Source organism: Vombatus ursinus, unplaced genomic scaffold (assembly GCF_900497805.2).
Source record: "Vombatus ursinus unplaced genomic scaffold, bare-nosed wombat genome assembly UNPS02014841.1, whole genome shotgun sequence".
NCBI classification, from domain to species: Eukaryota; Metazoa; Chordata; class Mammalia; order Diprotodontia; family Vombatidae; genus Vombatus; species Vombatus ursinus.
The window spans coordinates 35,877,395-35,904,978 of NW_020954619.1; the positions used below are offsets into that span (position 1 = coordinate 35,877,395).

The following is a 27,584-nucleotide window of genomic DNA, read 5'->3' on the forward strand; positions in this document are numbered from 1 at the left end:
CAGAAATATTAATGCATCATTTTCAAATCATGATGCAATAAAAATTATATGGAATAAAGGACCATGGAAAGATAGACTAAAAAATAATTGGAAACTAAACTCTAATCCTAAAAAATGATTGGGTCAAAGAACAAATCATAGAAACAATCAATAATTTCATTCAAGAGAATGACAATAATGAGACAACATACCAAAACTTATGGGATGCAGCAAAAGCAGTTCTTAGAGGAAGTTTTATATCTCTAAATGCTTACATAAATAAAAAGAAAAAGAGGAGATCAATGAATTGGGCATACAACTAAAAAAACTAGAAAAAGAACAAATTAAAAATCCTCAATTAAACACCAAATTAGAAACATTGAAAACCAATGGAAAAATTAATAAAATTGAAATTAAGAAAACTATTGAACTAATAAATAAAACTAAGAGCTGGTTTTATGAAAAAACCAATAAAATAGATAAACCTTTGGTTAATCTAATTTAAAAAAAGAAAGAAGAAAACCAAATTACTAGTATCAAGAATGAAAAGGGTGAAACTACCACCAAGGAAGAGGAAATTAAAACAATTGGGAATTATTTTGCCCAACTATATGCCAACAAATTTTACAATCTTAGTGAAATGGATATATATTTACAAAAATATAAATTGCCCAGATTAACAGAAGCGGAAGTAAAATACTTAAATAACCCCATCTCAGAAAAAGAAATTGAACAAGTCATTGATGAACTCCCTAGGAAAAAATCTCCAGGGTCAGATGGATTTACATGTGAATTCTATCAAAGATTTAAAGAACAATTACTTCCAATACTATTTAAACTATTTGGTAAAATAGGTAAAGAAGGAATCTGACCAAATGCTTTTTATGATACAAATATGATGCTGATACCTAAACCAGGAAGAATCAAAACAGAGAAAGAAAATTAGTGACCAATTTCTCTAATGAATATAGATGCAAAAATTTTAAACAAAATATTAGCAAATAGATTACAGCAACTATCACATGAATAATACCAGGTAGGATTTATACCAGGAATGCGGGGCTGGTTCAATATAAGGAAAACTATCAGTATAATCCATCATGTCAACACCAAAACTAACAGAAACCACATGATCATCTCAATAGATGCAGAAAAAGCTTTTGACAAAATACAGCACCCATTCCTATTAAAAACACTAGAGAGCATAGATATAAATGGAGTCTTCCTTAAAATAATAAATAGCATCTATCTAAAACCTTCAGCAGGCATAAAATGTAATGGGGACAAGCTAGAAGCATTTCCAATAAGATTGGGGGTGAAACAAGGATATCCATTATCACCACTGTTATTCAACATCTTACTGGAAACATTAGCTTTAGCAATAAGAGAAGAAAAAGACATTGAAGGCATTAGAATAGGCAAAGAAGAAACAAAGCTATCACTCTTTGCAGATGACATGATGTTATACTTAGACAATCCCAGAGAATCAAGCAAAAAACCTACTTGAAATAATAAACAACTTTAGCAAAGTTGCAGGCTATAAAATAAACCCACATATATCATCGGCATTTCTATATATTACCAACAAAGCCCAACAGGAACAGATAGAAAGAGAAATTCCATTTAAACTTACTGTAGACATTATAAAATATTTAGGAGTCTACCTCCCAAAACAAACCCAGGAACTCTATGAACACAATTACCAAACACTTTTCACGCAAATAAAGTCGGATCTAAATAATTGGAAAAACATCAGTTGCTCATGGGTAGGCTGAGCTAATATAATAAAAATGACAATTCTACCTAAGCTAATTTACTTATTCAGTGCCATACCAATCAAACTACCAAAAAATTATTTTATAGAGTTAGAAAAAATATAACAAGATTAATTTGGAAGAACAAAAGGTCCAGAATATCAAGAGAACTAATGAAAAGAAATGCAGGGGAAGGTGGCCTAGCCATTCCATATCTTAAATTGTATTATAAAGCAGCAAGCATCAAAACCACTTGGTACTGGCTAAGAAATAGAATGGTGGATCAGTGGAATAGGTTAAGTATGCAAGACACAGTAGTCAATGACTATAGTAATCTATTATTTGATAAACCCAAAGACCCCACCTTCTGGGATAAGAACCCACTCTTTGAAAAAAACTGCTGGAAAAACTGGAAAAGAGTATGGCAGAAACTAGGCATAGACCAAAATCTCACACCATATACCAAAATAAAGTCAAAATGGGTACATGATTTAGATGTAAAGGCTGACATTATAAGCAAACCGAGAGAGCAAGGAATAGTTTATCTGTCAGGTCTATGGAGAACAGAAGAATTCATGACCAAACAGGAGATAGAGAACATTAAGAAAAGCAAAATAGATAATTTTGATTACATTAAATTGAAAAGGTTTTGCACGAACAAAGCCAATGCAACTAAGATCAGAAGGAAGGTAGAAAATTGGGAAAGCGTTTTTACAACCAGTCTCTCTGATAAGGGCCTCATTTCTAAAATACATAGAGAATTAAGTCAAATTTGTAAGAATACAAGCCATTCCCCAGTTGTTAAGTGGTCAAAAGATATGAACAGACAGTTCTCAGATGAAGAAATTAAAGCCATCTGTAGTCATATGAAAAAATGCTCTAAATCACTATTGATTAGAGAAATGCAAATCAAAACAACTCTGAGCTACCACATCATACCTATCAGAATGGCCAACATGACAAAACAGGAAAATGATAAATGTTGGAAAAGATGTGGGAAAATTGGAACACTAATGCATTGTTGGTGGAGTTGTGAAATGATCTAACTATTTTGGAGAGCAATTTGGAATTATGCCCAAAGGGCTATAATAATGTGCATACCCTTTGACCCAGCAATAGCATTTCTAGGGCTATATCCCAAAGAGATCATACAGATGGGAAAAGGATCTACATGTATAAAAATATTCATAGCAGCTCTTTTTGTGGTGGCAAAGAATTGGACATTGAGAGGATGCCAATCAATTGGGGAATGGCTGAGCAAGTTGTGGTATATGAATGTGATGGAATACTATTGTGCTATAACAAATGATGAACAGGCTGACTTCAGAAAAACCTGGAAAGACTTGTATGATCTGATGCTGAGTGAAGTGAGCAGAACCAAGGGAATGTTGTACACAATAACAGCCATGTTGTGTGATGATTAATATTGATAAACTTAACCCTTCCTGGCAATACAAGGATCTAAGACATCTCCAGAGACCTTGTGATGGAAAATGCTATCCACACCCAAAGAAAGAACTATGGAATCCGAATTGTTATTTTTTTTCTCTTCTGTTGAGTTTTGTTTCTTCTTTCTGATGGCTCCTCCTTTGGTTTTAATTTCTACTTACAACATCACTAATGTGAAAATATGTTTAATATAAATGTAAATGTATAGCCTATATCAGATTGTGTGCCATCTTGGGGAGGGTGGTGGGAAGGAAGGGGGAGAAAAATTTGAAACTCAAAAGCATACGGAAGTGATTATTGATAAATCAAAATAAATTAATTTTTAAAAAGTCTCTAAACAAATTCTAGAACAACAGAAAACACAAAAAGACAGTGAAACAAATTTCCAGCCCAAGACAACATGAATGGTTAATTGGAAAGGTCTGTTGTGCCAGGCTGGGAGAGGAATGCAGTACAGTGTGGGATGTGCAGGTAAAGATGGGGTCCTAGTGAAGCTAGAGCAGGCCTCAGGGGACTGAATCACTAGCAGCTGTAGTGATTTCCAGAAATGCCAAAGACAACTTAGAAGGTCAGTAGGAGGGGCAGCTAGGTAGCGCAGTCCATAGAGCACTGGCCCTGGAGTCAGGAGGACCTGAGTTCAAATCTGGCCTCAGACACATGATTCTTACTAGCTGTGTGACCCTGGGCAAGTTACTTAACCCCATTGCCTTAACAGAAAAAAAAAAAGGTCAGTGGGAAAGGTCTGTTGGACCTCGGTGAGAGAGGAGCACCAGTCCTGGCACAACCCCAGGGTGGTGGCTCCTTCCAGAGCTCTCGGCCCACAGGTGGTGGGGGGGAATTAGCAGCTGATCAGAGGGGGATTTCAGGGATCTCTTTGCTAGTGCTGAGCCAGGATTCTCTTACTTTGCCTCTGCTTGGATCTGGATCTCAGTCCCGGGTGGTGGTCCTGGGACAAGGAGGAGTGCTGGCATGGCGGAGCTTGTGGTGGCAGCGGAGAGGGAATCCTCCTCATGGTTAAAAGGCAGAAAAGAGTGCTTGTGGTCACTCATAGACCAGAACACAGGCCATAAATGGAGTAAAAACCTTGCCTTTGAGCATACCACCTTGGAAGAACTGATAATTTATAAGTCCCTAGAAGTATCTCTGAAAACAGCTGCACAAAACCCCTGAAACTTGGGATAGTACATTCTCCACACTAGTTTAACAGAGTTTAAAAGTCAAATAATTGGCTGGGAACATGAGCAAATAACACAAAAAGCCTCAGACTATAGAATCTTACTTTGGTGACAAAGAAAATCAAAATATACAGCCAGAAGAAGACAATAAAGTCAAAGTTCTACATCCAAAGCCTTCAAGAAAAATATGAATCATTCCCAGGTCATGGAAGAGCTCAAAAAAGGATTTTGAGAAGCATGTAAGAGAAGTAGAGGAAAAACTGAGAGTGATGCAAGAAAATCATGAAAAACAAGTCAACAGCTTGCTAAAGGAGACCCAAACAATACTGAAGAAAACAATACCTTAAAAAAATAGCCTAACCAAAATGTCAAAAGAGGTCCAAAAAGCCAATGAGGAGAAGAATGCCTTCAAAAGCAGAATTACTTAAATGGAAAAAGAGGTCCAAAAGCTCACTGAGGAAAATAATTCCTTAAAAATTAAAATGGAGCAAATGGAAGCTAATTACTATATGAGAAATCAAGAAATTATAAAACAAAACCAAAAGAATGAAAAAATAGAAAACAATATGAAATATCTTATTGGAAAAACAACTGACCTGGAAAATAAATCCAGGAGAGATCATTTAAAAATTATTGAGCTATCTGAAAGCCATGATCAAAAAAAAAAAAAAAGAGCCTAGACATCATCTTCCAAGAAATTATCAAGGAAAACTGCCCTGATATTCTAGAACTGGAAGGTAAAATAGAAATTGAAAGAATACACTGATCACCTCCTGAAAGAGATCCCAAAAGGAAAACTCCTGGGAACATTATAGACAAATGCCAAAGTTCCCAGGTCAAGGAGAAAACATTGCAAGCAGCCAGAAAGAAACAATTCAAGTAATGTAGAAACACAATCAGGATAACATGAGATTTAGCAGCTTCTACATTAAGGGACAAGAGGACTTGAAATATGATATTCCAGAGGTCAAAGGAGCTAGGATTAAAACCAAAAATCACTTACTCAGCAAAAGTGAGTATAATCAGTGGGGGGAGGGGAAGGAATTGGCATTCAATGATGTAGAGGAATTTAATGCATTCTTGAAGAAAAGACCAGAGCTGAATAGAAAATTTGACTTTCAAATACAAGACTCAAGAGAAACATGAAGAGGAAAACAGGAAAGAGAAATCATAAGGGACTTATTAAATTTGAACTGTTTATATTCTTACATGGAAAGATGATATTTGTAACTCATGAGACCTTTCTAATTATTAGGGTAATAGGAGGGAATATATGTATATAGACAGAGGGCACAGGCTGAGCTGAATATGAAGGGATGATATCTAAAAAGAAAATTAAGGGATGAGAGAGGAATGTACTGGGAGAAGGAGAAAGGGAGAGGTAGAATGGGGTAAATTATCTCACATAAAACAGACAAGAAAAAGCTTTTATAGTGGAGGGGAAGTGGGGATAGGTGAAAGGGAATTAGTGAATTTTACTCTCATCGGATTTGGCTTAAGGAGAGAATAACATACACACCCAATTGGGTACAGAAATCTATATTCTCCTACAGGAAAATAGGGGGAAAATGATAAGAGGGGGAATGATTGAAGGGAGGGCAGATTGGGGAAGGGAGAATTAGAAGCAAGCACTTTTGAGGAGGGACAGGGTCAAAGGAGAGAATAGAATAAAAGGGGGGGTCAGGATAGGATGAAGGGAAATATAGTTAGTTTTCCACAACATGACTATTATGGAAGTGTTTTGCATGACTACACATGTATAACCTGTACTGAGTTGCTTGCCTTCTCAATGAGGGTGGGTGGGGAGGGAGGAAGAGAGAGAATTTGGAATCCAAAGTTTTTAAAACAAATGTTTAAAATTGTTTTTACATACAACTGGGAAATAAGATACAGGCAATGGGGTATAGAAATCTATCTCACCCTACAGCAAAATAGAAGGGGAAGGGGATAAGACAAGGGGAGTGATAGAAGGGAGGGCAGATTGGAGGAGGGGGTATTCAGAATGAATGCCATCTTGGGGTGGGGGAAGGGAGAGATGGGGAGAAAATTTGGAACTCAAAATCTTATGGAAGTGAATGTTAAAAACTAAAAATAAATTAATTAAAAACAAAACAAAAAAAGTATAACTGGCCCCCAAAAATGATTCTATACAATTTTTCCAACCCATGCCTCTCAATAGCTGTGTGAAATGAGAATATATTAGAAAACCCCTCTACTTAGCTGCTTGTGCCCTGAAATTTGCAAAGGACCCATGCATTATCTCCTGCTCTCTGTTATTTCCCTTCTGTAAATATGAATTTCATGGGCAAACAAAAAAGAAACATTGCAGTTTATATCTGTGTAGGTCACCTGCTTTTTATTTTCAGGGCTTTCTTCTCCCTTCTCTCCCAAACTCATACACACTTTGGTACCCATTGGTTACAGGGAAGATCATAGAGATTATAGGAAGCATTAAGGTGCTGCCAGGAGTACATACAAATAGCATTTAAAAAGGGGGAAAATATCATCAACATATGTTTGTAAAGTAAGATCTTGTCATATAGGGAAGTAAGGGATTACTAGGGAGCCTAAGGGTTATACAGGTATCCAGGAAATATTTAAGGCATAATAAGGAATGAGTCAAGGACATTTGATGGATCATCTGTGGAAGATCTGTAATAACTAGAATTTTCAAAATGCTTTAAGATTTTTCAAAACATTTTACATGTGTTAGCTCATTTGGTCCTCACAAAAATCCTGTGAGATAGGTACTATTATTATCCCTATTTTAAAATGAAAAAAAAATGACAGAGAGAGAGAGAGAAGTTAAATGGTCTTCCCAAGATTATACAGCTATAGTGTCTGAAGTAGTATCTACAGAAATATTTGAGCAGAAGGTGAGAACTCATGAATGGGTTGCACTTTGTTATGTGGCTTCATTGACATATTGACATGTACTTTCTACCTCAATCTAGAACACTCAAACTATTCCCTACTGATTAGTGTTAATATAGCCTGGAATTTCTGGGACAGCCCCAAAGTCAAGAATTATTTGTTGAATTCAAGTAATTTGAAAAGAGAGTGTACTTTAAACACTCCATTACAAAAATAACAAAATAGTCTCCCTGTCTGAAGATGTAGTTTGGAAAATATGAAAGCCATAGGAATTCCTCATGTGTATGCATAAGGTAATACTTATGAAAGCATATCAATAAACTCCAAGATTTCTAACATTGAGCCTATGTAACTTACATATGAGTCTCTCTCTTCTACAAGGTCTCTTTGCCTTAGTCTCTCCCTTTTAGTTTCTGGGTTTTTTTTTTTTAAAGAAATGTCTCAAGACAATGGAGACTTTTACCTTTCAATGCGTCAACAAACCTTATTTAAGCATCTAAAAGGTTGGAAAGAACTATGCTAGACTCTAAGAATACAAAAAAAAAAATTGTGTCTCTCTGAGTGTATTCTCTGGGCCTTCAAGAAATTTAGAACTTCATAGGAAGGGTAAGACATTTAAGGAGATGCTAAAAATTCAAGGGACAAAATAATTAATTTCCTGGTCATCTAGATGACACAGTGGATAGAGTATTGGAAGACTTAAATTCTAATCCTCTCTAACTAGCTGTGTGACATCAAACAAGACACCTAATCTCTCTTGGCCTCCATTTCTTCATATGTAAAATGAAGTTAATAATAGCATCTAACTCACAGGATTGTTGTGAGGATCAAATGAGACAACATATGTAATGTACTTTGCAAACCTTAAAGTGCTATATAACCGCTAGCTGCTACTAATGCTAGTATTTTTGCTATTGTTGTTAAGCATGGCCTTAGACTCAAATAAGGAAGAATCACTTGCAGATGGAAGATCAGAGGAGGTAGCACCAAAGATGGGCCTTGAAGGAAGAATTGAAATGTCAATATGAAGTGGTAGGGGATAATGCAGGGAGCAAGATAGAATCAGGGAAACAAAGTCATCCAATTGGGCTGACTCAGCAAGTGAGTACATAAAAGGATGTGCTGGAAGATAAGGCTAGAGAGGTAGGTCAGAGCTGGATATGGGCGTTTTGAATGCCAAGGGTTCATATTTTGTCCAGTAAGCAGGGGTGAAACAATGAAGGGTTTTGAGGAGAGAAATGATATGACAATATTACATTGGCTGTGGTCTGAAATAGAGAAGCAAGGGAGCAGGTCCCTGAGGATATGGATGCTATTAATAAAGTGGGAAGGGGGAGTGAAGGGCATAAACATTTGTATAGCTTCTACTATGTGCCAGAAATTGTTCTACGCACTTTTAGAAATATTATCTCATTTGATCTTCATAATAACCCTGGAAGGTAAGTATTATTATTTTATGATATTGAAGAAACTAAGGCAAACAAAGGTTAAATGACTTGCTCAGGATTCCACAGCTAGTAAGTGTCTGAGGCCAGATTTAAACTCAGGTCTTTTTTTTAATTATTTTTAGGCAGTTGGGGTTAAGTGACTTGCCCAGGGTCACAGAGCTAGTAAGTGTCAAGTGTTTGGTCTGAGGCTGGATTGGAACTCAGGTCCTCTTGACTCCAGGGCCAGTGCTCTATCCACTGCACCACCTAGCTATCCCTAACCTCAGGTCTTTCTGACTTGATGTCCCACTCTCCTTGTACTGTACCACCTATAGCCTCTACATTCACTATCTAGGGCTTTGATGAAATGAAGATCAAAGGAAAGATATGCTTAGAGGGTTTGCCAATCCCCCAAAAAATCACAAAGGGATTGACCTTAGTCCTAGAAGGAAATGGAAGAGAAGTTCCCAAAAAGAAATATTTTTCCCTTGATTCCAGGTGAGCATTGAATTATCCAAATGGTGAGGTAACGGGAGTGGAATAGGAGAAAAGTCAAAAGGGAGTAAGAATACAGGGCAGATTAAAGAGAAGATGCTTCAAGTCCCTGAAGTCTTCATTTCAGCGATTACTTAGAACCTAGAAGTACTCATTGTTAGAATGCTGGCATTACACCCATTCCTACAAAGATAAATGCACCTCTTGCTTTATTTGGTGGATGTCAAAGGGACCTTTAGGGGCTCACTTTTTGGATTTTAACACACAGGTTGCACTGTTACCCTTCTGATTAGAAACCTTCAGTGGCTTCCCATTATGTCTAGCATAAAATGCAAAACTCTTAGACTGACACAATGTGTTTCTTGACTTATTTTATATTACTGTCTTTTATACATTCTACATGGTAGCGAAACTGACTGTTTCCCAAAATTATCATGCCATTACCTACCACCATGTTTTGGCATAAGTATGACCTGAGCCTGGAATACACTCACTCTTCACTTATTCTTATCAGAATACTCTCTTCCTTAAAACCTTAGCCCAGATATTCTCTCTTCTTTGAAGTTTTCCCTGATCACCATCAAATAAAAGTGGTTTCACCCTTCTCAAATTTCCCCAGGCCTAGTATACTGAGAACTTCTTTCCTTTGTCTTGCCTTCATCATACTGTGCCTTGTAGCATATGAACAAACGTGAGTCACATAATTTGCTGAGTCCATTTTCTTATCTGTATTTATTTCAGCATTTAGAATTCTGTGACTATTTGTAGGTTATTTGGTGAAAGTATAAATATCATTCATCAGAAAAAATTATTTGTTGTCTCACTGTTGGCACTAATCAATAAATAGCAACTTACTGCTAAAAGAAAAGATTATATGAATCTTTTAATTAGGCAGATGAAAATCCTACCTGGTTTTTAACTTTATTACAAGAAGAATAACCTTAATTTATTACATCATAACTTAACCATTTCAAAAATTAATATTCTCATCATGGTTCTACTTTGGACACTTTCTCTCTGGTATAATTCACTGGTAGATCAGATAACTTATTAACATCTCTACATCCTTATAAATGACCAGCTACATTCCCTTTTTACAATTGCATCTGTGATCCCCATTCCCAGTAAAGGCCTTACTTCTCCACCTCCCACATCTGCATTCACACCCTCAAGAATGAGTTAATAGACCATTTGTACCATAATGTAACATTTTTCTGTTACATATATATACTGTACATGTATGTTCACAACAATCTTAGATTGTAAACTCCAAAAGAGTATGAAACCAAATTGCATTATTCCTATTTTTAAACTATACAACACTGCAATTGTTGTGTAACTCACTGAGACAAGATTGCATAGTGGATAGAGTGCTGGTCTTGTCATCCTGAGGGTAAATTTCCCATTCATCTGACACTTTATAACTGTGAACAAGTCACTAAACAACTCAGAGCATTAGGCAACTGTATAAGATTACAAACTAAGTAAAAGAAGGGTTACATTTAACTCCCTAGAGTGAATCACAAAGTAATTGTAGGACAAAATCATAGATACTTGATGTATTTGAAAGTAAGTATTCAGTGCAGGTAAAGCAAAAGGATTAGAAATATGTAACATGCAATGATTTCCCAATTATGTCACCTGTCAAAATCTAAATAACATATTTTGGCTTTTCAAGAAGACCACTTTTATCATTTTAGTTGTAAACAAACATAAAGATTTTTATCACCTAGAACTATCACCAATGGAAATTTCAGTGCTGTAATTAGTAGTGACATTGCTATAGTGAACCTGTAAAGTTTGGGGGGGGGGAATCTTCCTATCAATTACTGCTATAATATAGGTCCTGCCCCTTCCCCACAAGTTGACAATCTGAGTATGGACTTGATACATTCTCAGTCAACAGAACATGAAAGCAAATTTCTCAGGAAAAATAGCCACCTTACTTTGTCTCCTGCTGACTGGCAAATAAGTAGTGGCTCAAGTTTAGGACTTGGGCAGCATCTAAATCTGAACCCCCACTAGACTTGAAATCCTGAAGGCACAGAAAAATAATGATCAATAAAAATAAGAATTTCCCAACACCTTCCACAGTATATAAACTAAGACATGCCTATCCTTACTATAATTAGAAAAAAAACTGCACTTGAATGTTTTGGTGTACTTAAAAATTAGTTATATGACACAATGACAGTTTATTATTGTTCTTCCTGCAGCATTACATACCAGTCATCAACACATCAACTCAATAAAAAATACAATCCTGCCAGAGAACAGAATAATAAAATGAGTAGAACAAGAAGCCAATGAGTCTTCACAAATGCCTGGTTTTCCTGTAACATAGTTCAGCTCATTAAGTTTTACAGCTTGGTATTACAAAAAGAAATCACTTGCTATTAACTGTGCAGTCTTTGGGCCTTTCATAGCCATGATTTAGTTTGGAAAACCTTCACAAAATATTTTTCATGTAATATACAAATGTGTATATACATATGTGTGTTGGTAAAATTCATTTTTTAATGTGATCATAGATTAGAAACAGAATTTTTATCATTACTCCTAAGGCAAAAAGTACTTATTTAACTTATTTCTTTTCAATATATAAAGTTAAGAATTCAACCTGATTTCAGTGATTCTCAGCTTCAAATAGGTCCTCCTTTCAATAAGAGACTACAGCACTGTCTTCTTATGGGGCACATCAAAATATAAAATGCATTAATTCAGTATTTTCATGACTTAAGCAGGTGCTTATTTGAATCCCAGTTCAAGGCACAAAATACTATCTGTTCAAATTGTAATTTCATAAACTACTCTCTCTCTCTCTCTCTATCTCTCTCTCTCTCTATCTCTCTATCTCTTTATCTCTCTCTCTCTATATATGTACATGTATATATACACATATGTGGGTATAAGATAATACATATACTATATATACACAAACTAAATAGTACACATATACTGTGATTTTTCCTGTGCTTTGTTATAGCTATTATTTTTGTTATTATTAATAAAAGTATAATCATATGGCAATTATTTAATAGCTTGATATATCTGTAATCTCATCAATATCCTACCCTAAGCTCTAATTGGTGAGCTAACTCCTTTTCTTATCCAGTCCAGAATGTAAGTTCCTTGATGGTAGGTACTATATTACTTGCTTGGATTTGTATCTCTAGCACTTAGCACAATGACTGAAACATAATAAATCTTTAGTAAAGATGTTCAGTTATTCATTCTTCCACATAGGTGCACCTTTCAATGCTTGTCATTTGTTTAACTCTTACAAAAAACCATGAGACACCCCTTCCAATGCCTGTCATGGATTGACTTCCCATATATGACCAGCCCATTTCCTTTCTTTTCTTTTCTGATTGACTCCTTCAGATAAAGTTCTTAATGCTTCTTTTAACTACTTGTGACACATTTGATTAAAAAATGAAGAGCTTAGTCTAGTAATTAATTATCCATATGTTTCAAGAATATATTCTTTTTTTATATCAGAGGGGAAAAATTTATGGAATCATAAACTTAGAGCTTAAAGGAACTCAAAGGTCATTTAGACCAAACAAACCTCCTTCTCATCCCCCCTCATTATTTGTCTCTCAAAATTTTCCACTCTCCCTAACTTCCCATTTACTATACAAGGTTCCACCATCCTCCCCATTGCCCAGCTTCCCAACATAGCCATCCTTAACTCCTCACTCTCCCTCATGCCTAATATCCAATCAATTGTCCAGTCCTCTCATTTCTACCTTCAAAACATATCTCTCCTTCTACTATCTAAAACCACCACCTTGAGGCAGTTCTTCATCACCTCATGCCTCAGATCTCTCCATTCTGGTTCATACTCATCAGTCAATTAATATTTGTGAAGTATATAGTTTGTGCCAGTCATTGTACTAAGGACTATGGATATAAAGATAGGCAAAAGACAGTCACTGCTCTTTAGGAGCTTAAAATCTAATGGGGGAAACAACATGTAAACAACTATATACAAACAAAATGTATTCAAGATAAGTTGGTAACAGACAACAGAGGCAAAGCACTAGAATTAAAGCAAATCATGAAAGACTGCCTATAGACAGTGGGATTTCAGTTGGGGCTTGAAGGAAATCAAAGAAGTCAGGATGTAGATATGAGGAGAGAGAGAAAGTGTTCCAGGGATAGAAGACAGCCAATGAAAATGCCTGAAGTCAGGAGATAGAGTGTCTTGTTCAAGGAACAGCAAGGAAACCAGTTACACTAGATTATAGAGTATATGAGAGAGTGTAAGGTCTAAGACACCTGGAAAGGTGTAGGTGGAATGATAATTAAGGATGACACTGCTGATCACTCTCTTCTCCTTGACATATTTTTTCCCTCTATGTTTCCATGACACTACTCTCTCCTGGTTCCCATCCTTACCTATCTGGACACTCCTCCTCAGTCTTATTTTTCTATTTTTTCAATATCATGCTCAATAACTGTGGGTGTCTCACAGGGCTCTGTTCTGGGCCTTTAGAGAGGTCAAGAAGGAAGAGGACTGAGAAAAGGCCATTAGATTTGGCAACTAAGTGACTATTAGCAGTGGGAGAGTGAGGTTTTGTTTGGTTTAGGTTGAGTAATGAAGTTGTAAGAAACTGTCAAGAATTGAGAGTGAAAATAAAGTAAGTAGAGGCACCAATAGGAAATGATCTTTTAAGGAGTCAACCCACAAAAATCAAGAAAGATGTAGTATGTTAGCATGGCTAAATGAATCAAATGAGTTGTTGCTGGAGTTTTTCTTCCAGAAGCAAGGAGACATGAACATGTTTGCAGGAAGTAGGGAATAAGCCAATAAACAAGAAGAAATTGAAGATAAGTGAGAACATGAAGATAACAATTGCTATAATCTGCTAAATAAGAAAGAATAGAATTAGATCTCTTATGCATGTAGATCTTATGCTTTTTGCTAAAGCAAAAAGAAAGACTAATTCATTATTTGAGACAGGTGAAGGAGGAGATGGTGGCGGAAAGTATCTGAGTGATATAACAGGAGGAGGAGAGAAAAGAGAGCTCTTTGCTAATGGCTCCAATCTTTTCATTAAAATATGAGTTAAATGAGACATTAATATACTGTTCCTGATCCAGCCATTTTGGAGAACAATATGGAATTATGCCAAAAGAGTTATAAAACTGTGTATACCCTTTGACCCAGCAATATTACAATTAGTTCTATTTCCCAAAGTGATCAGGGAAAAAGGAAAAGAATCTATATGTTATAAAATATTGGTGGTATTTCTTTGTGGTAGTAAAGGGAATGCCCATCAATTGAGGAATGGCTAAATAAGTTGTGGTATATGACTGTGATGGAATACTGCTATGTTATAAGAAATGATGAGCTGTTTGATTTTAGAAAAACATGGAAAGACTTGCATGAAATAATGAAGAGTGAAATGAGCAGAACTGAGAAAATGCTGTATATAGTAACAGAAATATTTTCTGAAGAACAGCTTTGAATGACTGAGTTATTTTGAGTATTATAAATATTCAAACCAACTACAAAGGAAGATGCTATCCACCTCCAGGGAAAGAACTGATAAATAGAAGTATAATTGAAATATGCTTAGTATGATTTGACTTTGTGTCAAATGGTGACTTGCTCTAGTGTGGGGTAAGGAGGGAGGGAGGGAGACAGTACAGAACTTAAAATGTAACAAAAATAAATTTAAAAATATATGATTAAGGTTCTCAGTTAAGAGTGGGGAAGAAGGCATGAGATGTTTAAAGATGGATGAAAAGATTTGGAAAAGTTACTGTGGTGGAGGAGATGGTGAATTAATCCAAGGCAGGGCAAAATCAGCAATACAATAAGGAGACCAAAGAATCAGGAAGAAAACAAAATGGAGTTGAACTGGTTGACCAAGGGGACAAGATGGGGAATAGAAGAGAGTATAGATAGTGCTTGGGGGGATAACCTGGAAAAGAGCTGAAGTATTGTGAGACTGAAGGCTACAATGTGCTTGAAGAACAATAGGGTTTGGGTTTATGAGTCAGAGGGAGAGTTATAATAACAATATATTATAATTGGATATAAGGAAATTTCAGAGTTCATGAATATGGAAATAGTTCATTTATTGATGATGGCAAAATCAAGGGTATGAACATCTTTGTGTGTGGCTGAGGTAAGGTAAGGAGTAGGTTACATAAATGAGTAGATTGAAGAACTGGGAAGTTAAGGCATTTATTTTTTTTTTGAGGTTAGGGCATTTCAAAGAGTATCAGTGAATATATTGAAGTATCCTGTGGGCAAAACATGAGGGCAGAAGTTGAAGAGGAGAGGACTGTGAGAAAGGTTCAAAACTCATTAAGGAAAGAATAGTGCCCTGGAGTTCATTACAACAGCTATGAGAACTTTAATTGAGTGGTAGATATGGATGTAGTGATCCTCAGATGGTAAAAAGAGAACCTGGATGTGGTAATGGGTACCAAGGAGTATTCCAACTCCCTCACCTTGACCAATGAATAAGGAGGATAAATGAAAGTGCAACCAGTGCAGGAAAGGTAGGTCAAGGAGGCTGTGTTGTTTAGGAGGGAGCCATGTCTCCTGAGAGCCAGAAAATGGAATGAGTGATAAAGGAAAAGATTTAATGTGAAAGCCAACTTTGCTATCTATGGATCAGGCATTCCAGAGAGCACAGTGGAAAGAGCATGTAGCTTTAGAAGTGGACATCCTACAGAGGTGGGGGGATTGCATTGAGGGGAATGAGAATAAGAGATCAGGCAGTGGGAGATTGAGAACCAGATTTAAATGATGAAGTCCAGGCATTCAGAATCACTGGGCTGAAAAATATAAGACCAGAATGGGAAGGGGGTGGGGGTAGAGTTTGTTAATCATTGATGAATGAGTTTAGTTTGGTTTTCATTGTCTATAGGGGTTTGGACTCAGTTATTGTAGTTCAGGCTATGGGACAAGTTTTAGGAGCTGAAGGAATTGTGTCACTCCCCCTCCCCCAAGGTAAGAGACAAGGCTGATGGGATGGTGTTTCTCTTCTTCCCTGGAATGGAGGAGACTGGTCCTTGTTGGAATGATGGTTCTCCTCAGGCTAAGGGAGGCAAGAGACCAGGAAAGAGATCTGATGTGATAGAATGGTATTTTCTCCCTTCACTTCAAAGTAGGAGACTGGTGCATAATGGAATAGCATTTCTCCTCTTCCCAAGGGAGGCAGGAGATCCAATTAAACTCCTCTCACCTACCAAATTGATATTTCTAAAGGTGAGGTCTGATCATCTCATCCTCCTATTCAGTGATCTCTGGTGGCACCCTATAACCCCCAGGATCAAATGTAAAAGTGATCTCTTCATTTAAAGTCTGTGTAATTTACCCCCTTCCTAGCCCTCTAGTTTTCTCATACCTTAATCCCTTCCAAATACTCAGCAATCTGGTGACACTAGCTTCCCTGTACAGGACATTCCATCCCTCAACTTTGCTGTACCTCCATGCCTAAAATTCTCTCTCTCCTCATCTTTGGCACCTGACTTTCCTGGCTTCCTCTAAGTCTTAGCTGAAGTCCCATCAAGAAGCCTTTTTCTAGTCTGCCTTAATCTTAGTTCCTTTTCTCTGATACTATTTGTAATTTATATTACCCATATATGTTATTTGTACAGAGATATTTGCATGTACTCTTACCCATTAGAGATGACTAAGTGGCTCACTACATCTAGCACTGGCCTAAGAATGTAAGGAAAGAACTCCAGACTCAGAAACTCTCTAGCTCTGTGACCTGGGCAAGACACTTAACCTCTATCTGCCTCAGTTTTCCCAAATGTAAAATAGCAATGATAATAGCACCAGTCTCATGGGGTAGTTGTGAGGATCAAATAAAATGAAATTTGTAAAGTACTAAAAACAGTGCCTTCCACATAGTAGGCACTTAATAAGTGTTTTTTCCTCCCTTCTTTCCTTCCTGTTTCATTCTTTTTTCTTTGCTTCCTTTCTTCTTTCCTGCCTCCTTCCTTCCTTCCTTCCTTCTTTCCTACCTATTTCCTTCCTCCCATTAGACTGTGAGCTCCTTGAAAACAGGGAATTTTGGTGTTTTTTTTTTTGTTTGCTTGTTTTACCTTTCTTTGTATCCTGAACTCTTGGCATACTGCATGGCATATAGTGATATTTAATAAATATTTAATACCTAACAGCACAACTACATTTTACAGAAGAAGCAATCCTAAAGAAATGAAGTAATTTCTCAAAGTCACACAGTTAATAGAGTGACAGACTCTAAGTAAAAATATGAAATCCCGTACTACAAATTCAAAACTCTTTCCACTGCACCATGGTTTTTAAATGTCATAAGAACAATTTAATCTGTAATATTTATAAATTTAGATAGGATTAGCAATTTCACTGTGTGCTTTCTTTGTGTAGATCTCTACCAGTGCAGATAATGTCCTTCTCTGTAAGTTATAGTCTTCAATAATTCCCTAGAATACTGAGAGGCCTGGGGTCACACAGCCAGGATGTGTCAGAGACAGGATCTGCACACAGGTCATCCTTGCCCTGAAACCAGCTCTCTTTCATGGAATATTATAGTTATAAGTCACCAAAGGGGCTACCTTGTCCTGTCCTCCACTCAATGCATGAGTCTACTCTATTACATGTTAATGTCACAATTTGTTTGTTTGTTTGTTTGTTTGTTTTCCAGCAAGGGATTCACAGGATCTTGAGTACTGAACAATAGAGTGTAGCATATTTTGAAACCCATTCCATAAAACTAAAATGATATTCCAAGGGAAGTTGTGAATGAGTACTAGCAAGCATATGGACATTAATAATTTTGAGTTCACAGTAAGCATGTGAAATCAAAATGCTTTGAATAAATTGAAAATGATTTTTAAAAAGTAGGCCAGAATTGCACAAGCATCTTTGCAGAGTGTCATCAGTTTGCAAGTCTCTGTTACTAGTTTGATCGATTTTTGTATACATGTAAGATAATGCAGGTGACATCAAAAGGTGGGGGAGGGGTGTCAAGAGGATCAATTTGGACTGTTGTTCCAAATTATCAGAAAAGAGGGAGAATGAGAACAGAAATCCTGTGTAAATAACATAACTAACACATATATGTCACATTAAGGTTTGCACAGTGATTTACATATGTGATCTCATTTCATTCTCACAACAACTCTGCGTGGTAGGTGGTGCTATTTTTATCCCCATTTTAGAGATGAGGAAACTTACCCAAAGATAGGTTAAATAACTTACCCAGCTAGTAAGTGTGTGAGGCATAATTTGAGTTCAGTTTTGTGTGACTCCTAATCTAGCACTCTATGCAATGTGCCACCTAGCTATCTTCCAATTATTATTTCTGCCACTTCCAATCTAGTTGAATCATGATTATGAATACTAATAAATATTGGAAAATGGAAAGAGAAGTGAAAAAAACTGTAGTTACAATTGTATTCTTTCCATTTTACCTTCTATATCAAATCTGATGTTCATCAAGTTTTCCAACACTTTTTAAACAACTAACTGATTTAGAAATGAATTGAAATCAATAATCATTTATTAAACAGTTAGTATAGGTGAGGCACTGTGGAAGGCATACAAAAACACATACATATTTATATAGATATAGGCATGTATACACAAAATGTTCTTTTAATATTTTTTCTTTATTAGTTAATATACCTTTAATAAAGTTCTCTTCTGAAGCTTCATAGTATTGTGGAAATGACCCTCCTTTCTCAAAAGCTTTGCCAAGATATAAACTCTGAGAAATCCTACCAAACTGGAAAGACTTTGTGTATGGCCCCAGCGAAGGATTATATGTCTGTTTCTGGACAAAAGTTTTAACTAGGTTTGCAGAAGCTCAGCACAATATTGACCTCAGTGTGGTAATAGTTTTTGACTATAGAAACTCTTCAATATCAAATACCAGGTCAGATAGGAATTGTGATCTGTGCAAATCACAAGAGTGCCACAGTGAAGAAGAAATTATGGATTTTTGAAGTGTTAAAGTACAAGCTTCCTTTCAATGCCAACATATGCTACTATGTTATCATCCAGTAGTATGTTAATAATACACCTGACCTAACAAACTCTATGGAGTAGATGTATGTAAAAACAATAACAACAACAACAACCTCATATTGTGCTTTAAATTTACTAATCATATTACGCATATTATCTCATTTGAGCCTCATAACCCTATGAGGTTGGCAGTACAAATTTCGTCTCATTTTACAAATGAAAAAAAAGTAAAGTTCAAAGAGTTTATGTGAATTGCCTAAGGTCACACAGTCAGAGGTGAAATTCAGACTTCAATCTAGAGGTCTTTTGATTCTAAATTTAGTACTCTTTTTATTATCCATCTCATTGAAAGTCAAATATATTCCCAATTAGGATCATAGGGAACATGTTTATAATACATACACACAGAGACATGTGTGTTACATTATATATGTATATAAAACATATTTACATGTGTGTATCACATATATGATATTTATAAACATTGCCATTTCTCTGAAATTTCAGTAAACATTTTAAATTTAGTTTTTATGATACAAATTATTACTGCTATTTCATTACATGTACTTATGGTATTTAAGGCTGGCCCATCCAATACTAATAAAAAGCATGTTATGTAATTAGTTAAAAAATTTTTTTTGCATAGTATAGAGCTCATATTATGAATTATAACACTGAAATTTTATTTAATCTCAACATAGGTATGCTATAAAGACAAAGATTAATCAAATTGACCTTATTTCAGCCCCTCTCCATGACTGACTGCAAACTTAAAATGTAAATAGTTACCTGAGAAACCTTGGGAAGAAATATCAAGAGCAAAATCTTTTTCTCACTATGTCTCTAGCTGGTGCTGATAGAATCGGACACAAATTTTGTTAACCTTTATCTAGGAAAATCCAATGTAATCAGTAAAGAAAATCTAAACTTTTCAGCTCTTGTATCACAGTTATTGGTGAAAACAAAGTCTTGAATTTTAGATGTATACCGTAAGATGATATACCTTTATGAGGATATAAAATTTTGACTGTAAAATTAGGCTGGATTATTCAGTCTCTGAAATTAATCTATTTTGAGAATGCAAAAATTGCTTGGGGACAACTTGTTGATAGTGTTGCTATTTTTGCTCCTTTTGCCGTATTCTGATATTGAGGCTTGATTTTTAATTTTCAAAGGTTTTCCTCTGCAGGTTGTACATATGGGGTGGGTAAATGAAAGGCCCCAGGGAATTGACTCATCTCAACCCTACAAACACAAGTTCCTGGCCCTGAAAGGTTCATCCTTCTACATTTTCAGCACTCCACCGGTAAGAATACATTTGAATTCAGTAAGGAATGGATTGTCAATGCATTTGTTTGTACTGGAAGCAATGATCAAATTCATTGGAGGGGAAGGCATGATTCCAGCTAAATCAGCAGTTGGCTTCTCTTTTACAGAGGTCCCAAAATTAACTCACTACTTTTTAGCAGACTGGCCTAAAGGAACACTCCTCATTGATGAACAATTCTACTTCTTTATTTTGCCCAATGAAATTAAATCTCCTTACTCTCACTAGAAATAATTAACAGAAAATCATTTTAATGTAAAAATATGATACTAGAATTTAAAGGAATATAGTAACTCAGGGAACTAGCTATATGGTAAAGAAATAGTTCCTCTGCAAGACATACTTTCCAATTTAACCCATGCTTCTAGTATCTGAAAATTCTTCTTATGAGGCATCTTTTTTTTTTAAATTTTACCAGTACAGAGCCATATAATTCAGTAATAGAGACTGGCATTCATACTCTGTGCATTTTAAATTATCCAAATACTTGTCAGGTCTCCCATTTTTCAAAGAGCAATGCAGTATCAGCATGTTGAACAAGGCTGCTCCATTTATTATGAAACAGGAAGCAGTCACAAAGAGGGGTAGGACAGGAAGTAATTATCATAATTGTCACAACTCTGGCCTACATACTCAAGGTAGCTTTAATGGGCCTTTTTACCATACCCCTCCTTCTCCCTTAACTCCTTAACATGTGCTTGGTATTATTAAATGGTTGAGTAAATAAGACATTAAGGAAGACAATTTCAAAGAAATTGGAACAGAATCTGAAATTTTCACTGACTATCTTATTTTCATCTTGAGCTGTAGGATTTGGTGATAACTCTATAGGCAACGTCACAAGCACTATAACTATATCTAAAAGTATAGATGATATTATCACAGGGAGAACTTGGACACATAGACAAAGAAGTCAATAACATGCTAATACATTTTTGTATAAACCAAGGTTGTTTAAAATACTCAGAATTTTGTGTGCTCAGTAGATCAGGATAAATTTGTTTCTTTAAAAAGAATCCTATCCAAGGACTATCTCCTGGCAACTATTTAAAATACATTTCCCTATTGAAGCAATAAAAAAGAAGAAGAAATTGATTTTAATCTGCAAGCAACTTTGATAGACTCAATTCAAGCTATCTGATGAAGCAAAGGTAGATATTAAGTATGATTTATGCATTTGAACTGTAGCCATCAATAACCAATACTTACTGCTACTGTTCCCAGCTTAGAGCACCTCATGTATTACCATTAGAGACTGAAAATAGTCATGTTACAATTCAGCACTTAATTTGAAATTGTAAAAAAAAAATGAAGAAAAAACATGCACACGTCCAGGTACCTAGCTCAACACGCTAAAATTAAAAGGCTTCACTAGTGAAATTTGGGTTTTTCCCTATCTTTTCAAAGATGGAGATAATGTAGCAAGAAATAAATACTATAGACACCTAAGACAACAATTTTTTTAACAATTATGTCTGGAACCTTACTTGTTCCTTCTTTTCTGAAATTTGAAAGGTAGTTCTTTATGTAAGGACTTCTCTCTATCTGTATAATACTAATTGATGAGAAATTACTTCCATTATTTTTCAAAATTCTATACTAATACAAGCAATTCCATATTTCTAGATGATCCCAACTTCAATGTGAGAAAATACAGCATTCTGGGTTCTCCACCATGACTTGACAAGACACATAACAAAATCCTTTTTTTTTCTTTATGAATGCCATGTCTTGCTTGTTTCTTTAAAAACTGTGACCAATTTTCTTTGTATTGATCTATGTAGTCAACACTGTATCTTACAAATAGAGTGCCCTATCAAAAGCATGCAGATGTAGGCTTCTGATAACACTTTGTATTATTAGTAAATACACGTTGCTAACTCTCCATTAAAGAAAAATAAATAACTAAAGAATTGGGATCAATACAACAATTGGGTACATTAGAACCATTATGTAGTCACATATGTATGTAAGGCAAATGATTTGGGCATTAGGAAGCATACTCCTCATTTGCCTTTACAGCATGAGATTTACCTTTTTCTATCATTTCTTTTTATGACTTTGTCCAGGCAATCTATTTGTTACAGACAACTCAGTAGTTCATATGATCTTCTCAGCAAACACACACTAAAAAATTCTGCTTAATTAAAAGAACAAAAATCACAATTCACATTTCTACAGCTCCTTAAGTATTAAAGCAAGCTTCCCTTGCAGCAACCTGTGAGGTGAGTAATATATATTAAAGAAAAAAGAACTTTTGTGCATTTCTAGAATTTGAACCCAGGATATAGGGGAAAGGCTGAAGCCTCTTAATCTATGATTTTCTAGTGCTATTATCTTCTCCAGTTATTTTCAGAAGAAATTTAAACTCAGGTTCTTCTATTTAACTCTCTGTGTACTCTTTTAGGCAAGTCACTTCTCAGTGTGCCTCATTTTCCTTCCCTGTAAAATGAAAGAATTTGATTAGATAACATCTAAGGTGCCTTTCAGCTCTAATCTCTATTATGATCCTTCAAGTTACCATCTGAAATTTTTCTACTGATCCACTGCACCAGGGGGCATGCTAGCAGCTTGAAAAGTCAATACGTCTCAATAAATCTCTCATTTTCTAGGTCCCCTTTCCATCTTGAGAAAACATGGCCAAATTTGTATTTATTGAGGCCACGTGGAGTAGAAGGTAGAGTGCTAGACTTGGCTTCAAATAGAGCCAGGTTCAAATCCCACCTAAGACTTTAGCTATGTGATCCTGGCCAATTCACCTAAACTTAGTTTCCTCCACTTTAAAATGAGGAAAGAGGCTGGACTCACTGTCCTCCAAGGGTTCCTGTAGGTATAAATCTATGATCCTATGAATTTAATAAAGCAATTTAATTTTCCTAGAACTGACCATTGAAGTTCCATATGAACTTATCACTTCAACTTATTAAAGCTCAGCATGGCCAGGATTCTGGCAACTCTGGAAATTGTTTCTTCCAAACCATTTGAAATTAGGCAACACTTTTGGAGTGAGGGGGGATGGGATGTATTCATGACATGCCTGCAGAAAGGAAGGCATTTCTAGGAAATTACTTTGTCTGCAGATAAAATCAATCATTTAATTAACAAGTTATATATAAGACTTTAATACTCAGTACAAGTAAGATATGCCAAATGGATTGGTTTTTTTTTGGGGGGGGGTTATTTGTTTTGTTTTAAAGTTTCTCTGAACCAAACACAGAGTAGATCTTAGGGTAAAAGATTGAGAGCTAGAAAGGACCTTAGAGATCTAACCCTAACCTTGTTTTTATAGACAAGGAAACTGAGGCCAAAGAAGGTTAAGCAAATTGCCCACGGTCATACCACTGTATGGCTAAGCTGAAATGAAACTCCTAATCTAAATGTCTAAACATACTGCTGTTCCCATGATACATGCTGCAATCTAGATATCACAACTATGAGATAGAGTGTGGCTTGTTTGTTTTTCACATTATTTCTAAAAAAAATTGGGTAATTAGTCCCAAAGATGAAATTATATAAAATTGTATAGCCTTTCATACATGATACTTTTTTAACAGCATAAAATGTGGTGCACAGATAGTGATGACAGAAAATTGATGACGTGAAAGTTCTTATAAACATATCCTATGCTACAATGATGATACAGCTCATACAATGTGAATATCCTTCTATTTCATATTAATAGGACAAAAAAAATAAATGCTTTCAAGAGAAAAATAAAAACTCACATTGGTATAGTATTTTAAGATTTACAAAGTACTCTCAACAATCTTCTGAGATAATTACAGTAATTGTTATTTTTGATATTTTGTACAAGAAAGTGAGGTTCAGAGCAGCTGAGTGACTTACCCAAAGTCACATAGGAAGTAATTAAAAGAACCACAACTTGAATCCAGCCCTTCTGATTCAAAATTTAGCCTATTTCCACCCTCTCAGGCTATATCTAAAAAAGAGTTACTAAATTTATAAGAAATATTAACTTCACAACATACTATATGATCATGAACATGTGAATTTTACCAGATAATTTACCAAAATAACCATTTTTATAATTTTTCTAGAAGGCCAGAAACTGAGCATATCTCAGGCCAATGTTGCCCAATTATAGGGAAAATAGTGGATGTAGTTTGATGTAATATGGAAAGAACACTGACTTGAGAAGCAGTGAGCTCAAAACTGAATTCTGATTCTATTACCAGATGCATGTGTAACCACTGTCAGATCACTTCACCTCCCTCAGCCTTAGTCTGTCTATCTGCAAAATGAGGAGTTGGTCTGAACTATGAGTTCCCTACTAGATCTTACGATATGAAAATTAAGAAGTGGGTAGGGGTAAAGTTAGGATTAGGTCTGCCTAATTACTTGCTTTCAGTATGTCTATTTCCTTGTGGACATTAACCAATGATATGTTTTCTACTGTTAACTAAGAGAAAAAAAAATAAAAATAAATACTTTATGCAGAATGATAAATTGAACAACTATTTTCACAATTAACTGCTTTCTGATGAAATTTAGGCTTTTGCAAAGGGTGCCAACAATTGAATATATATCCTTTTGACACATAAATAAAAGTGAATAAATTTGATTACCATTAATGTGATATATGCTGTTATTAGCCAATTTTCTTAAATTGTCTATAATTTATAGTAATTATGATTAGTACTGGAATAGTTTTAGAACATAGTTATAATCAAGGGCTAGAGGGAGAGAATTGTTTTGTAAGTTATTTTTTTCCACATATATAATTCACCAGTTTTATTCCTTATGTCCTACCCCACAGGGCAATGAAAAGTCAAGGAGCAGCACTGTGGGAGAAACTGGAAAACATATCAAACTTAAATGTATATGTTATCTCATTGAGTTGTATATTCATTGCAATGATGCAGTTAAATATGCCTGCCTATTCTGTGGGAATATTATGTGTGCCTTCTTATGTGTTCACCACAAGGACCCACCTAGGGTGCTGGGGCCTTCCTTGCCTTCTCCCAAAACCACAAAGATAACAAACCACAAAGTCTATAGATCTTATAGACTACCCACTAGTTATCCCTTACTCTTACTGCATGACTAGCCCATGTCCTTTTTTTAATTATATATTTTCTTGATGATATCTTATATTCAAGCATATATATACTCACATCTATCATGAATCTATTTCTATTGCCTTCTAAGCTATAATCATTTTAATTCTATGAATACTAGGTTTCTATGATTTATAGCCAAACATATTATCAGTAAAGGTATTAAAAAGATGGGATTTTGTTTGTGGGAGAAATTTAGGATAATAAGTAGATTTGCAGTTGTTGGCAAAGGTAATTCAGCCCACTTTTTTTTCCTGTTTTAATTCTGGGCTTGATTCATTTTCAATTTTCACTATCCATCTAAGATTTATAAATTTATGTATGACCTCCATCCAACTATATGTGGAATGATTATTCATCCACTTGGTTTTTCCTATGTGCATGGTTCAGCCAAAGTTTTAAGTGATTATGAATCATGTCTGGGAGGCTCTGCAATTGCCGAGGGCTTAGTGCATATAACATAATGTTATCTACAAATGAGAGCACTTAGATAATTTCACAGTCTAAAGGGATTCCTTCTTAAACTTGAAATCTGTACTTGATAAAGGCATTTCTCATGTCTTTGGTATCTTCCTTTTCTTCAAGTATTTTATGATTCAATTATTTCTTTGTGCCCTTTATGTCAGGTAGCCTCCAGCATGGATATCCTCTGTGTGTACTTAGGCTAATCCAGCCTCTTTTCCCAACTTTGTTTACTTTAGAATTAATCCAATTCTACCACCTTAATAGGTTCATCTGGGACTGATGTTAGAATCCAAGTGTGGCATTCTTATATGGTGAAAAAAGCTTGGTACAAAAATATTTATAGGTCTTTTACATGTTTCTGTTTGTTGTTTACTCTCAGTTTCTATTCTTACATGTCCTCAGGATGAACTTATCTAATTGTACCTCTCACTAAGATTTCTTTAAACCCAGTTATTCTCCATTGCTTCTCTTCATTTAAGAAGGTGATATTACTATTCTTAATCTTTTATCATACCCTTCTCTTTAAGGTTTTTACAAATTATTTTATATGTTAAACCATATAATCGGATGCCATTTCTCTCTCTGTCTCTGTCTCTCTGTCTCTCTCCATCTCTGTTTGTGTCTGTCTCTCTCTTTGTCTCTCTGTGTCTCTTTATGTGTGTCTCTGTCTCTGTGTCTGTCTGTCTGTCTCTCTGTCTGTCTGTCTCTGTGTCTCTCTCTCTCTCTCTCTCTCCTATTCTCTTCTTTTGGCAAGTAAGTTAAAGTTAGATGTTTATGACTAAGTTCTTTTTTAGGCTTTTATCTCCATGTTATAATAATAGATAACATTTATGTAGCACTTAGGGTTTGCAAAATATTTTGCATGTGTTATCTCATTTGATCCTCACAACAACCCTGAAAGAAAGGTACTATTAGTCTTCCCATTTTATAGTTGAGGAAACTGAGGATGATAGAGGTTAAATGATGTGCTCAGAGGCATACAGCTATATGTCTGTTGGAGGCAGGATTGGAACATAGGTCTTCCTAAGCTCAATCTTCTATTCATTATGTCACCTAACTGCCTTATTATGGCAGTTGTTTTATAGTAGCTAAATTTCCATACAAAATTATTATAGCCTGTGTCTTTCTCCTTTATTTCATCCACAACCCATTTTTCATCATTAGTAATCTTCTTAAAATGGTCAGAACTGAATTGTTCCAATTAGGGATTATGCCTTTTATTCTGAATTTTATTCTTTTTGTTTCATACTAATTTATCTTTGCTTTAACAAGTCAGTCATCTGACTGTATACAGACAAATAATTTAGGGATGACTACTTCATCAGTAATGATATTTCTTTTCTGTTAAAATAGAATCAATTCCCTTTTGTGTATTGTTATTCAGTTCTGGCTGTATCTAGGGACTTGCAATTGTTTCTCAATGAAAGCACCCATGATAAATAGTCATGAAGCTTTAGTGGAATATATAGATCTTTGTCCTCTCTGATTCCATACCCTGATCCACAGTTTTGATACATTTCTCATCATTGTCAAATAGTGCCATCATTGTGTTGAAGTCAACAATCCCATGAAACAA

General features: G+C 35.4%; 1 protein-coding gene across 1 annotated transcript in view; it reads left to right on the forward strand.

The window, feature by feature from the left end:
* SNTG2 (syntrophin gamma 2) overlaps positions 1–27,584 on the forward strand; it is a 646,807-nt gene that overhangs the window by 481,823 nt on the left and 137,400 nt on the right. The window contains exon 12 of the mRNA XM_027840424.1: positions 20,328–20,444. Within this exon, the coding sequence (XP_027696225.1) occupies positions 20,328–20,444 (117 nt within the window). The remainder of the gene's footprint in view (positions 1–20,327; positions 20,445–27,584) is intronic.